Source organism: Terrapene carolina, unplaced genomic scaffold (genome assembly GCF_002925995.2).
Source record: "Terrapene carolina triunguis isolate 2854851 unplaced genomic scaffold, T_m_triunguis-2.0 Scaffold58, whole genome shotgun sequence".
NCBI classification, from domain to species: Eukaryota; Metazoa; Chordata; order Testudines; family Emydidae; genus Terrapene; species Terrapene triunguis.
The window spans coordinates 17,594,641-17,608,106 of NW_020664409.1; the positions used below are offsets into that span (position 1 = coordinate 17,594,641).

General features: G+C 38.7%; 1 protein-coding gene across 1 annotated transcript; it reads right to left on the reverse strand.

Annotated features, from left to right (window-relative positions):
• Positions 1 to 3,222: 3,222 nt before the first annotated feature.
• On the reverse strand, positions 3,223 to 11,708 carry TIMM21 (translocase of inner mitochondrial membrane 21). The gene is made up of 6 exons (XM_024212317.2): positions 11,155 to 11,708; positions 8,169 to 8,231; positions 7,971 to 8,068; positions 6,664 to 6,737; positions 3,815 to 3,920; positions 3,223 to 3,713 (listed from the first exon to the last, which is right to left on the reverse strand). The coding sequence occupies exons 1-6, from the start codon at positions 11,447 to 11,449 to the stop codon at positions 3,621 to 3,623; spliced, it is 729 nt and encodes a 242-aa protein (XP_024068085.1). The 5' UTR covers positions 11,450 to 11,708; the 3' UTR covers positions 3,223 to 3,620.
• Positions 11,709 to 13,466: the final 1,758 nt, after the last annotated feature.

Genomic DNA, 13,466 nt, shown 5'->3' on the forward strand with positions numbered 1-13,466 from the left:
CACTGTGTATGTACCACTGGCCAGAGCTCCCTTAGTGCAGAACTGCAGGAACTGAATTTAAGCTGGGTTTGCTGAGCTAATCCTGGTTAGCAAACAGGGATTTTTAACACAGGTCCTGGTCTAGAAGTGGGAGAATCACATAACTATAGCTAGAGAGAGGTGAAAGTTTGAGGCTTGTTACCTTTGGGGTGCACTGAGACCCAGAGAGGGACGGGGAGACATCTAACCCTGCAACTGTGACAAATGTATATATTTCAATAAATAGATACAAACCTGGAGATACTTTTTTAGTTGTGTACGGGGAAATTTTGGCAAACCAGTAAAGTGCCTGAAACCACTATGGCTTATTGCTAAAAGCAGCCGAGTCAGCAGTCTCAGCTTGACCAACGCAGGAGGGGGTGTTGGGTGCCGGGTGCCAGAGAAAGGGCAGCTTGACCCTACATCCTTCCTGATAAGAATTGTGTTGAAGTTGCTGATACATGCATTTTAAAAGAGCAGGATGTGCCACAGGAAAGTCTATTGGGATCTCAAGGCTACGAACTCTGGAAAAACCCATACCTGGTTAATCAATAATCAGAAGGAACCTCTTGCTTGACCATTGAAACTGCTTACTTATCAAGTTTTCTTTAAGGGACATGTCATTCCATTACTAATGTATAAATAAGGGGGGAAAGTTTGAGTAGTTGGACTTGTTTGGGACTCTCCCTCTGGATACATCTTGCGGTCCCCACCGGCGGACTGATTTGGCCACCGGAAGCCCGCCGCTGTGTCACTCGAGAGCCACACTCAGCGTTGGTAATTATCAAGGGTTGGGGGTGTTTTACTAACCTGTTGCGGACGTGTGTTAAGTGCTTGAGACTAAGTAAAGTTTAGCTTTAAGTGAAAGCACTCTTGTGTTGTCCTGTTTGTGCCAGCCATCTATCGATCGGACAGCCACGTCTCCCCTGATTTATTTCCTGACACCACCTCGCACAGAGTAAAAGTTACCAAGAGCTTTGGGTTGAAAGAACCCCAGGTAACAGACATGCCTGAGGTTTTGTTTTGCTGTGGAGTTTATATATCATGACTATTAAATCCTCCCTTTCTGTTAGCTGTGGACTTTATAAAAATAGCCACATCAGTCAATATATTTGTTCAGTATCGCTTTCTCTTTATTTTTCTTGAGACTTTCAACCTGTATTGTCATGCCAAAAGGAATATATACAACTTCTGTAGGAAAAACCAGAACATTAGGGGTTGACGTATAACCATTGATTTAACTTTTAATTTGTTAAAATAAATCTTAAGAAAATAGCACACCGCTTAGTAAAGTCTGATTTTTTTTTCATTAAACTATTTTGGACTTTATCTTTAAAGCTGTTACTTCATGATTTTTTAAAGTCGTGCACACTTCATGGGATGCATTCTTGGCTTCCTTTGCAAAAGTATGGAATCCCTGGGAGCCTAGCTTTATGTTCTAGTTTTTAAATGATGCTTTGGTAACAAATTTTTTAAACTAGACAAAATGGACACCAGTTTACTAGCACTAGAATTCAACAAACTGGCATTTATGGAGTATATTTGGGGCAGTAAGTTGTTTCATTGGAATTATTACCCTATGTTTTCCCAAGGGACCATCAACCTAGTCAGCTCATGGTACTGTTTACACGCACAAACTGCCCTATTCCCTTTTGTGCACTTGGTTTGAACTCTGTAGTACGATGTGGATATAACATTTATACTTTCTCTTAGTCACCTTCAGTGTGTTTCTAATTATGGGATGGTATATGCTCCTTCAACTAGTAAAATCAACCTGAAAAAATTTAATATGAATTTTATACAAACCTCCAATATACTTACAGTGTTGCGGGGACAATACTCCAGACTGCTGCCCAACGGCGAGAGTCTGTGGACACTTTGCCTAGTGGCTAGAGCCAGTGATAATGTCAAGAGTTTTGGCTGCCTGGCTTAGCAGCTAGAGCCAGTGGCGGTGTCGCCCAAGGGCGAGAGCCGATGGTTGGGGGTAGGGGAACCTGAGCCCATCCTGCTGCACCAGGTTCCGACCCAGGATCCTTCAAAACAATGGGCCAGATACATGGCCTAAGGGTGGATGCCCTTATGCCTGTTCCCTGCGTCACTTCCTACCCGATTCTGTTTGTCCATCTGTGCGACAGGTCTGTCTTGGGGTTCCCCTCACTGTCTTTTCAGGTCATGCTCCAAAGCATCTTCCCTTATCTGCAGAAACACGTCACCCTTGGCCTCCACTGTTGAAAGGCTTGCAGCAGCTTGACTGTGAGGCCTGGGCCTGGTTGCTTGGAGCCCCGGTGGCTTCTCCGCTGGAGGCTGCAGCACCAAACTCCTGTTCAGTCAGTCTAGACTGAGCTGCTCCTTTTTGAACTCTTCCCTTCATTAGGATCAGGCCCAGCAGCGGTAAAGGGGTGTGACTTCCTGTGGCCAGAGCAACTCCTTAACCCTCACCTTTGTGGGGTTTGTGCCCCCATCATACACAGGCTCCCATTTAAAAAAACAAACCCTCTTCCTTAGCCTGTAACACATCCTGTGGCACAGAGCATTGTACAGAAATGAAGCAAAGGGTGGAGGAATCAATTTGGCTTTTTTTTTTTTGGTCATTTAAACAACAAGAGTCCCTTAAGCCTCCTCTGAAGAGCAGAGATATTTGCCGCATCAAAGAGGGGAAAGAGATTCAGAACTAAGGCACCACAACTAAAGCATGAAGACCTGCAGCTCTGAAGGTTTGTTACTAGTCATTTTGGCCTGGTCTCTAAAGCGCCTGATGATCAAGGAGATACCCGGTACCAAACTGGCATTGTTTTCCATCTAATAGACAGTGGCCACAATATGAAGTTCTGCCATACAACTACTCCCCATAGTTATATAGGGACTGTTTTGCAGCCCAAAATCCCCACAGTACTGAGTACTACAATCAAGTCCTCTCTGCTAGGTTAGCGCCAGGACCAGGTCCTATATGTCTGACTAGCTCAGACGTTTGTACCTCCCTCATTCTATTGAGACTTCTTAGAAGCTGCTAAATTTTATTGCCTTTCATCCTAATTCATCTTGTCGGGCCACGCAATACTGTGATGCATATTCATAGCTGCAACTGCAATAAAGTCTCCTTGCATTGCTGATATCTTCTCATTTTATCTCACTATCAAACACAGTGGCTGCACATAAATGAACATGTATTTTTCTACATTTTGTATGTCATTCTTTATTGAAGTGCTGTTGTGAAATATAAACAAAAGAAAAATAATTTTGAAGTGTTGGAAGACAATATTAGGGGTTGTGTGTAGAAATACTATCCAGTATTAAATTCATTGTATAACTATTCTTTCCTATCTCATGCCTTTTTGCGATAAAAGAGGACACTATTTTAAAATTTGGTTCACTTCAAATCCTGTTATACTTCCATTATAAATACACTGATAGTGACCAACTCTCTACTGGCCCCAGTTACACCTGTGCAACCCCAGTGCCTTCAATGAGATTCCATGGATGTAAGTAAGGAAGTAAGATTGTGAAATTGTAGATGTATGCTGCATCACTCGGCATTCATTTGTACACTGACTGCGCATCATTCAGCACTCTTCAAGAACTGTCACAGTGAAAGAACCAAGTTACTATCTATTATCTTCAATTACAATGGTTCTTCTAGGGTAGGCCTCAACGTCCACAAATATGTAACGGTACTCATATCTTCTGCTTTCAGGATTCTGTAATAAGGAAAAACATGCAAGGGTTATTTTTTTCCCCTTCAGTAGTTTAAGCATCAGGTGATGCTTGTTGACTGTATAACTAATAGAGACAATTTTACCTCTTTCACTTCCACATGGACTGTCCCTTGCTTTCCCCGTTCTGAGCCCTCAATGTAGAACTTCAAGCGCATGTATTTCAATCCATTTTTTACATACTCAAAGTGACTAAGAAAAAGGAAGAAGGAAACCTGTTACACATTCTGTGTATTGCAGTTTGAGAAACAATGTACATTGCAGGCACAATTATGTGAAGTGAAACATCTCTACGGACAGCAATTTTGTCTCAATGTATGATCTTACCTACATCTCAATGCCAGATTGTAATTGAATAGACAGAAGGTCTTAACTCTCACTTGTTAGACATAAGATAGTTTTTTAAAAAGTGCAGTCTGGCACCTTTTCCTTAAACTATGTGGCCTTCTTGCTATTTTAATTAATTGGATTTGAGTTAACACTCTCACCTAGAAAAGTTGCATAGCTACGTTGGGAGGGGATGTATTCCAGTGCTTTCAAGAGACACTGGCATGATCTTTTAGACAGGAAAGTTGTTTAACCTAGGACCATTTTAGGTATCTGAGGAACTACTGTGTAGGTCTCATTTTCAGATGAATTCTGTGGATTCTAGCCATACACATGTGCATTCAATATCAGTTGTCCGTTAGGAGTTAAAATCAAGAGCAAGAATGCTGAAGTAGATATGTTACTCTACTATTAAAGATTGGAAAACAAAACAAATTAATGCTTATGTATAATGGTTGTTGACTGTGGTTTTATTCAGCTTCAGGAAGCCGGTACATGGTTGGAAAAGAAAAAAAACAAAACACAACAAAAACAAAAAACCCCACAAAAGCCAGTGGTTTTATTGGCTCTGAAGTTTAACTTTGATAGACTTGGTGGCTGACTAAAGATTACTTGCTTGTAGATGTCAAATCTTAAAAATTTCATTTTGCTGGACTCTTACTACTCAACAGCCAACCAGGAGCATGGAGTAAGTCAAAACATTGTCAGGCATGGTTGCACTACATAGCTAGTTCCTCCTGCTTGGAACTACTTCTCTTGAGGTCACTAGCATCTCCCAGTGGGATCTAATTAATTACCTTTATGCTAATGAAGGAGCTCCCCATTCTGGTAACTTTGGCTTCAGAAAGTCCAGAGAACCAAACATATACCCAGTGAGCAGGCCCATAGGTATTCTGAGACACGTGAGATCATGGATCAGGCCACAGACTTGATTGCAACCTTCCTCAAAAGTCCTGACTCAAAAATAACTTTAAAAAATGCACAGCTAGCAAAAAGTTGGAACTGAAATCATAGGAACCAAGTATCAGAGGGGTAGCCGTGTTAGTCTGGATCTGTAAAAAGCCACAGAGAGTCCTGTGGCACCTTTAAGCCTAACAGATGTATTGGAGCATAAGCTTTCGTGGGTGAATACCCACTTCGTCAGACGGAATCAATTACCTCTTCATTCAGCTATGACCCGAGAAGGGACAGATGTTTTTATGGACAGATGCTTAAAACTTCCCTTTTACATTTTAGTATTCAGCAGCTCAACTGTGAGCAGCATTTTTGACACACAATCTGGTAAAAAAAAAAAAACAATCTTTAACTGGGAGAAAAATTATTTTCCTTTAAAAAAAAAAAAAAAAAATCTCAATTTTGGGGTTCAGTTTTTCTATGCAGGGCCATCAATCTGCCTCACACTAAATCCATTTTGGTAAACTGAAGCCCAAAGGCCTGAGTGGGGATTGAGATCTAATCGTGCTGGGCACTGTACTAAGCCATAAGAAGTCCATGCTGCCAAAGTGCTTCTAATTTAATTTAAGAAGAGCTAGAGCAAGTGAATGACAAATAAGAAAGAAGTGGGAATGTAATAAATTCTCACACTTTCAGAGGACTACATCCATTTCAAAGGTGTTGTGTGAGATCAAAATGATTAGTGTATAGTATATGCGTAGCATCAAATGTAAGAACTATATGACTGAAAAGTGGTTAGTGTTGGATATAAACAGACATTCTGCTGTATCATAATAAAGCAGTGATTCGCAAACTTTTGCACAGGTGACCCCTTTCACATAGCAAGCCACTGAGTGCGACCCCCCTTATAAATTAAAAACACTTTTAAATATATTTAACACTATTATAAATGCTGGATGCAAAGTGGGGGTTGGGGTGGGGGCTGACAGCTTGTGACCCACCATGTAGTAACCTCACAACTCCCTGAGGGGTCCCAACCCCCAGTATTAAAGCTTTTACAAAGCATGTTCAATTTAGTATTCTACCACTAAGGTGTTTCTTTAGTTTCCTGCCAGTCTTACAAGAGAAGGAATTAGACCAATTGGGACAGAGGACCTTCGTGCATCTTTACATTTAGGACAAGGAAAATAAACCTGTCCTTGACTGACCTTTTTTAAAAAAAAAAAAAAAAAAAAAAAAAAAAAAAGCCTTTCCAGACTTCTCTCTTCCTTTAAAAATAAAATGCTCTTCTAGGTGGCAGTTCAGGAAACAGGGTCTAACTACTCTTTAAACAAAACAGACCCCTCCCCCCCCCCATAATACTTTACAATTTATACAAATAATTCTGCAGGTTAAATGATCAGCATAACTATAAATAGATGATGAAAAATATTGCCACTCTGTTTGCAACCCTAATAACTCAAATTCTGTGCCCTCAGAAAGATGAACTTGGAAAAAATCTTCCACCTAAAATTGTTCTCAAATGTTCTTTAACCCTAGCAAACACTTGCTACCTATGTGCCATGTAAGTAGCCCTGCAAAAGAGATTGCTCAGTTCCTTTTATAAATGACAGATCAAATATATCCTATGCAGCTAAGTTAGTCTAGCTGTAACCTTGGCCCAAAGCGTCTTTGCAGAAATAGGTGTTTGTACAGAACAAATGCAAACAAGTACCTGACAAGCTGTCGTCTTCCTCGTCGCGTTGGCTCACCATAACCTTTAATGGGTTCTCCAAAAACACCTATTACCTAAGAAAAAGAATAGAGATGAGGTATAGCATGTCTAAAGGGTCACATTCAAACAGATACTCCAGTGTCATCCCACCTCCTCATCTGAAATCATTTTCGTTTCACCAAATGTTTCTAGTATACTATGATAGTGACAACCCAAGAATTTAGGAAACAAACTAGACGACAGCAGCAGATTCATATCAAATAGTATTTCTATATTTCAATGAATTTCTTTATAAACTAGATTATTCAATTATCCTTAAAATCCTATAAAGATCTGCATTATGAGCATCTATCTTAGCTGACAGAATTCTAACTTTTACGTGTACTGTATGTATATTATTGACTTTAGTCTTCCCAGGTTGACTATATAAAGAAAGAAAAAGCAAAATGCCCTCCCATCTCATCAGAGACATTGTCTCGGAGTATTTCAAAGTTGTAGTTTAAAAAGTAATCTAATAATCTAATAAAATAGCAATGATTCCTTTTATTAAAAACTAGAAACAAAAGGTTTTGTCATTTCTATAAATCAGGTTCCAAAGCACAGCAAAAAAATCAGCCAGGTTTTCAAACTTAGTTTAGTCAGATCAGAGAGGAAGCATGATTTTGCGGTATGGCACCAGAATGAGGTTATCATTTTTATAAGCCTAGTTCCAAAGTATAGATCTCTATTTTTATCTTTCTAATATTTTTGATATTTCTAGATGAATCCCACTGACACTTTAGTAATCTTGTCTGGAAGGCTATTACACACATTTATGGCTTTATCTGAAAATGTGATTTTTAACGTCTAGCTCTGAGTTTATTTTTATTTATATCTAGCTAACCTACATAACTGCATGGTCTTATTACTGTTAACTTCATCCTTCCCTCCCTTCTACTATTTGTTAAAGTCACTTTGTTTCAAATTACACTAAGTTTTTTGGGTGAGGGGGGCCATGTCTTCCTGCAGATTTGTATAGCACCTAGCACAATGGTGTTCTGATTTTAATGAGACTTTTGTGCAGTACCACACTATAAATAAGAAGAGTATATCATTCGGTGAAGAAAGCAGTCAGAAACTACATGGTGTATTTTAGTGGGCACCAATTCCCACTATATTGAGTGGAATTATGTGTGTGACTGAGTCAACTGGAATTTTCTTTGGAGCTTAATGGTACATGCTCTTTGAATGGAAGATCTGAAAGACAGCAATTAATAAGAAATCCTTTTGTTCAACTGTGAAACTGTAATTTAGGTTTGAAAAACAACCTCTGGGTGAGATCTGCATTTCTCCAAGGCATCGCCATAAATCTTACTGGGACTGGAGGAAGAGAATAGTTCTTTAAAAATCACATAGAACAAACCACCTGAAATAGAGGGAAACAAAAGCAAATAAAATGAGAACTAATCTAATCTGATGAACAATAAATAAAGAATATTTATAGGGCATACAGCTTTTTATATAACCTGTAACACCAATCCCAACGAGCACCACTATTAAGTAGGTAAAATCCCTTCCAGCTTCTTTCACTGTAATAGAGAGAAAAAATATAGTAGTTACAATGTCAGTTAATAAGATTAGCATAAGTGTATCATATAAATAATTTTCTTTTCTTCTATGTGCCAGTCTAAGATTCAATTAGCATTTTGGTAAGTAGGTCTCATATTGATAAGGGGGGAAAAAGTCAGCTTTTAGTCCATTCCTTCTGTTATACCTCAGCAGTAAAGTAAAGAGACCATGAAAAGTTTTTGTCAGTTCCAGCAGAATTTTTTATTAAACCTTTCAACTAGTTTAAACCCAGAACAACCTGTGCTATTGCTCTCATGTTGACATACAAAGTCATTTTCTTTTAAGTTTTAGTAATACATTTCAGCTGCAAAGTATTCAAGTTACAATATAACATTCATTTATAGCAAATTTTTAACAAAAGTATGGGGGAAAGGGTCAACACTACTGACAAAGACTGTGAATGAGGAATTACCAAGTACGTGAACAATAAAAAGCAAGGATGCCACAAAAGCATATACTTTTTTTAGTCAATTGTAATTTATTTATAATATTTCATCATGTACAAGAGTAAGAAGTTATTATGAGACCTTATTACAACCTCTGCTATAAAATCTTTCTTGAGAAGTGGGAAGAGATCACCAATTTGTGTGGATTATAAATTGTGCTTTTTAGCAAAGTTCAAATTAGTGAGGAAAGTTTAATAACCTCTTTTCCTCCCACTTTCCACAGCCGCCTTATCAGCTGAGAAGGTTTTATCCAAAGAAAAGCCCTTTCACTTTCTGAAGCTGTGTAACAATCACTTCTTGCTCAAAGGAATGAATGGGAGGAACTAGAGGTCATATGATGGAACTGTCATACATTACATAATTACAACCATAATAAATAATAATAATAATAATGTTAGAAGATAACTAAATTACTATAATTCCAAGAAAAGTCCTCTCGTCCTACTCTACCACTAAGCAAAGTATTTCATTTTTATTTCACTAGTAGTGGAACTAAACAGAAAAAACTGCTAGAGCCTTTAGGGAACTAAATTGGCTTACTGTAACAAAAGCTACATATTGTAACTGCTTGACAGACGCTCAAAGCATTCAAGATCAATTAAGACATTACATTCTGATATTCACTTATGTCTATCAATGAAAGTGGAACCTCCTTGGCCGCAGAGAAATAAAATTACATTGTTTAGCATTGTATTTATTCTATTGAAGGTTTAAGCAAAAAATCATGAATGGCCAAGGCAGTTCCTGGGGATTAATACCTAGTTGAGACACCTCAAACTTGGGATCTCCAAACATGGACTACATCAAAGTCTCTTATGGGCCATCTTCCTTCCCATTTGGAACAACATGGACTGCTTCCCCTCCCACTGGTGATCAAATGACAAGGTCGGTGGCAACTACAGTATATTAATTATGTACATAGAAATGCACTATTAGGAAAGCATTCACTATTTTTAAGATGTACCAGTTGTAAAGAAGGAGCCAGTACCATGTGATCAGCCAACTCTGCTGGCAACCAGCAAATGGACCATGTTTGGAAACTGCTCTCTTAGGTCATTAAACCCAGCCAGTCTTAATCTTCAGGAAATGACATGGACATAGAATTTATATGGGCACTAATAGACAATGAATTCCAATTCCAATTCAGTGATAAGAGTTTGAGTCACCTCTATATTCCATTCAGTTTTTTTCCATTTGAATTGATGGATGATCAATCTAAGACCATTGTTGTGGCCATATGGAAGAAATCCATAAAAGTGAGTTACAATTTCCATATTAGATAGGGATTGATGAAACTGATATCAAATATCAATCTAATACATAGATGTGGACATTATTAGATACAAAGCCCTTCCTTCCCACCCAAACTAAAAGAAAAATTATTTTGTTATATGTCAATAAGAAAATTTGATGTGTGCGTTGGAGGAAGAAAATGATTTTAGAAGAGTTAATTAACAGTCTATTTGAATTTGTATCAGCCTTCAACCGAAGTGTTGCTGCAATTTTTTTCCAGGGGCTCTGGACCAGGTATCTTCCCTGTTTCCCCATCTATGATTCCATCTGACTTGGGTGGCACTTTGTAGAAGCAGAGGTTTATCCCTGAGAGTCTTCGTGTGGACTCTCTGCTTGGAAAATGTACGTTTACTTCATCTCTTGGCTTCCTGTTCCATGGGGAAGTGGGGGCAGCAGGGCTGGGGTGATACCAAAAGCTGACTGCAGGCAGGCAAAAGGCAAGGGAATGGGAATGTAGTGGTAAACTTATGCGGGGGGAGGGGTTCAGCCATAACTGGGGAGGTAGATGGAGAGGCACCGTGTATTACTTAAGATGATCCTACAAAATATATTAGGCTGACTCCAATTAGTCTAAATATAAGAGGCCTGCCACTCAGCTGTTTAGTATGCATTAGAAAGTGTGTGATGGCATGCAAAATACAAGCCTAAATTTGCACAACTGGAGCAGTACTGTCCAGTTTGTCAAGCATTTACAGCAGGAAAGTTTTTCAAAAAACAAAGTCCCTATTGCTAACAACATCATTAAAGTTGAACTTGAATTAGCAACACATGGACTTTATTTTTTCTCTAATGTAGACATGTATTCAGAGTCCTCCCACAACCTCAAACACTTGATGCATCAGATTCTTCCCTCATATATATCCCAATAAAGTCAAGAAGAGCTGTAAGTAGGACTCCAAGAAAAATTTTACCCTCTGTGTGTGTAATATACACATACAAGTTAAAAGTTAACATTGTTTGAAGTCATGCAAAATAATGCAATGTGTACAGGGAACAAGTTGCAGCTGTGGGAACCACAATTTTTAATTCCTCAGTTCTGGGTGCCTAAAATCTCAATTGCAAGGCTGCAGCTAGTTCCTGCAGCAACAGTCTCTAAAAACAATGCATGTTGCTCCTAATTAATACTGGCCATAGGCCCACTTACCTTTCTGAGCAGCCGACACGGGTGCTCCTCCTTTTTGACTTCTTTGCACAGACACTTGTTTGCTTTTATTCCCAGCTCTCAGGGACCCCTCCTGGGTCCAGATATTTTGTTTAGCAACTTGGAAAAACATACGAGGGCGCAACACAGATTCTCTGTGGGCAAATTCCTGCCCCCACCTAAAACACCGCCAAGTCCTTAGAAACATCTTCCCATGGGGTGCAAGCAACCACTTTCCTGGCGAGCCTTGTAACTTCTCGCTGCATTGAATAACTCGCATAAACGAAGCAGAAAACATGATGAGGGAAAACAAGTCTTAATATGTTACCAACAAACTAAGATCTAGATTAGCTGAACTGCTGCATAGATCTATCCTACTGTAGTCTGCACCTAAGCAACACATGCATAGTGTGTCCACGGAAGGTGCAGCCCTTATAATGAAACAGAATTAGAGCAATCTCTGACTTTGAGTTTTGCTTTTACCTTGTTGATTTACTTTGAGAAACCTACATCACCCTTTGCTCGCTGACATTTGCAACTTCCTCGCCATTGCGTTTGCAAAGTTCCCTGGAAAAAATACTACGGAGCCTTGGGAATTGTAGTTCACAGAAATTCTCTTCACGTCCACAGTTAATAGTGGCTTAAAGGACAAATGACTACAACTACCACAATGCAAAGCGCCACCCCCTGATGTTGAGATCAAATTACACCCGACACGAAACTACAGTAATTTCAATCCACTGGTTCTGGTACAGATAGCACATAACGAAGTGGTAGGGGAGGCTGGAGTTTTTTGACCTCCTTTAACTTGTGAATGAAAAATAGTGTGTGTTTTGTAGTGTTTCTTCTCTTTTGATTTTTTTTTAATGTTTCCAATCATCTTATCCTTAGGAAATTATGACCTTGCATTAATGCAAACTGTCTGGGTTTTTTTTTTTCCAGATAAAGTGATAAAAATACAAATTTGGAAGTATTTCTTCCCTTTCCAGGGTGAATAAAATTAATCACATTAAGGCCTCAATCCCACAAAGATTTAGGTACACGTTTAGTCTCATTGTCTTTGCAGGCTCTAAGGTTGTAATTTTTGTTATGGAAACTGATGGATGCAAAATCTATTTTAAAAGGCCCTGATCCAGCAACTGGGTCAGCATAGATGTAACTCTGCCCGTATGGTTCAAATTCTATTTATTATTTTTCCTCAGTTTAATAATTCCTTTGTGGTCAGCATGTACAGAAAACTCATATACAATTGTATACATACTTATTAATTCAACTCAGTAAATAATTGTAGAAAGCCACCACTCAAAAACAGCTGTAAAGATTTTACTCAAACTTTCTAGGAAAATTCACACCCAGAAGGAATTTGTTTAAGGAAGTTCTGAGCAATGAAAAAGCAGGAGTTATACTGACAGTTGGAATTCAATCACAACTTTAGACTCTGCTGCCTCTACCATGGATGCTACAATATTGATAACAACAACAATAACAGAATTTTACTTTAAAAGATTTTTAAGAATCTATGATATCCCATTCCATAAACAGAGTTGCAGTTCTTTATGTCCTCACCTACATCAATGGACTATTGAGATGGTGGTTCATTGTTTATAAATTCTTTGTAATATTAGATGTATTTTAATATTTTCTTTAGGCCCTATCTACATAAAACTTTCATTGGAGTTTAAATCCAGTGCTTAATAACTAATAATACTTACCATCTTTGTAGTGCTTTACATTTTCAAAGCATTTACAGCCTTGCTGTTAAATTCAGTTGGAAGTCCCATGTAATATATAATTAGAAGTGGACTTTTGGCGCAAAATTTGAATCCAAACTTCTCCAAAATTTGGGGGTTGTGAAAAAGTCAGTCTTGACGGACATAAGAGAGCAGTCCTGTTGGGTTCCAGGAAGTGGGCGTGCACAAGCCCACCCATGGCTAAAGGACCTTCCCCCTACCCAGGGATGAGGTGAAGCAGGTACCCTGCCAGAGGGTGTTCAGATGCTGAGTTTTGGTTTACTTCAATACAGTGATGAGGGGACATCTCTACATTTGGATTCTGGGCTTTCAGTGAGTCTAGCTCTAGTTAGGTGTAGCGATAAGAACTACATTTCACCTTACATAATAATATATTGGCTTATAATTATGTCTCCTTCTAGTGGGTGAGTGCAATGACTATACCAACCTAAAAAGAACAGTAGTACTTGTGGCACCTTAGAGACTAACAAATTTATTAGAGCATAAGCTTTCGTGGGCTACAGCCCACTTCTTCGGATGCATATAAGCTTATGCTCTAATAAATTTGTTAGTCTCTAAGGTGCC

Coding starts and splice junctions, on each gene's coding strand:
- TIMM21 (XM_024212317.2), bottom strand. CDS start 11,449: ATGTTTTCTGCTTCGTTTATGCGAGTTATTCAATGCAGCGAGAAGTTA. Junction 6,738..7,970: donor AATGCAGATCTCACCCAGAG/GTTGTTTTTCAA, acceptor TCTTTTTCTTAG/GTAATAGGTGTTTTTGGAGA. Junction 3,714..3,814: donor TCCATGTGGAAGTGAAAGAG/GTAAAATTGTCT, acceptor TCCTTATTACAG/AATCCTGAAAGCAGAAGATA.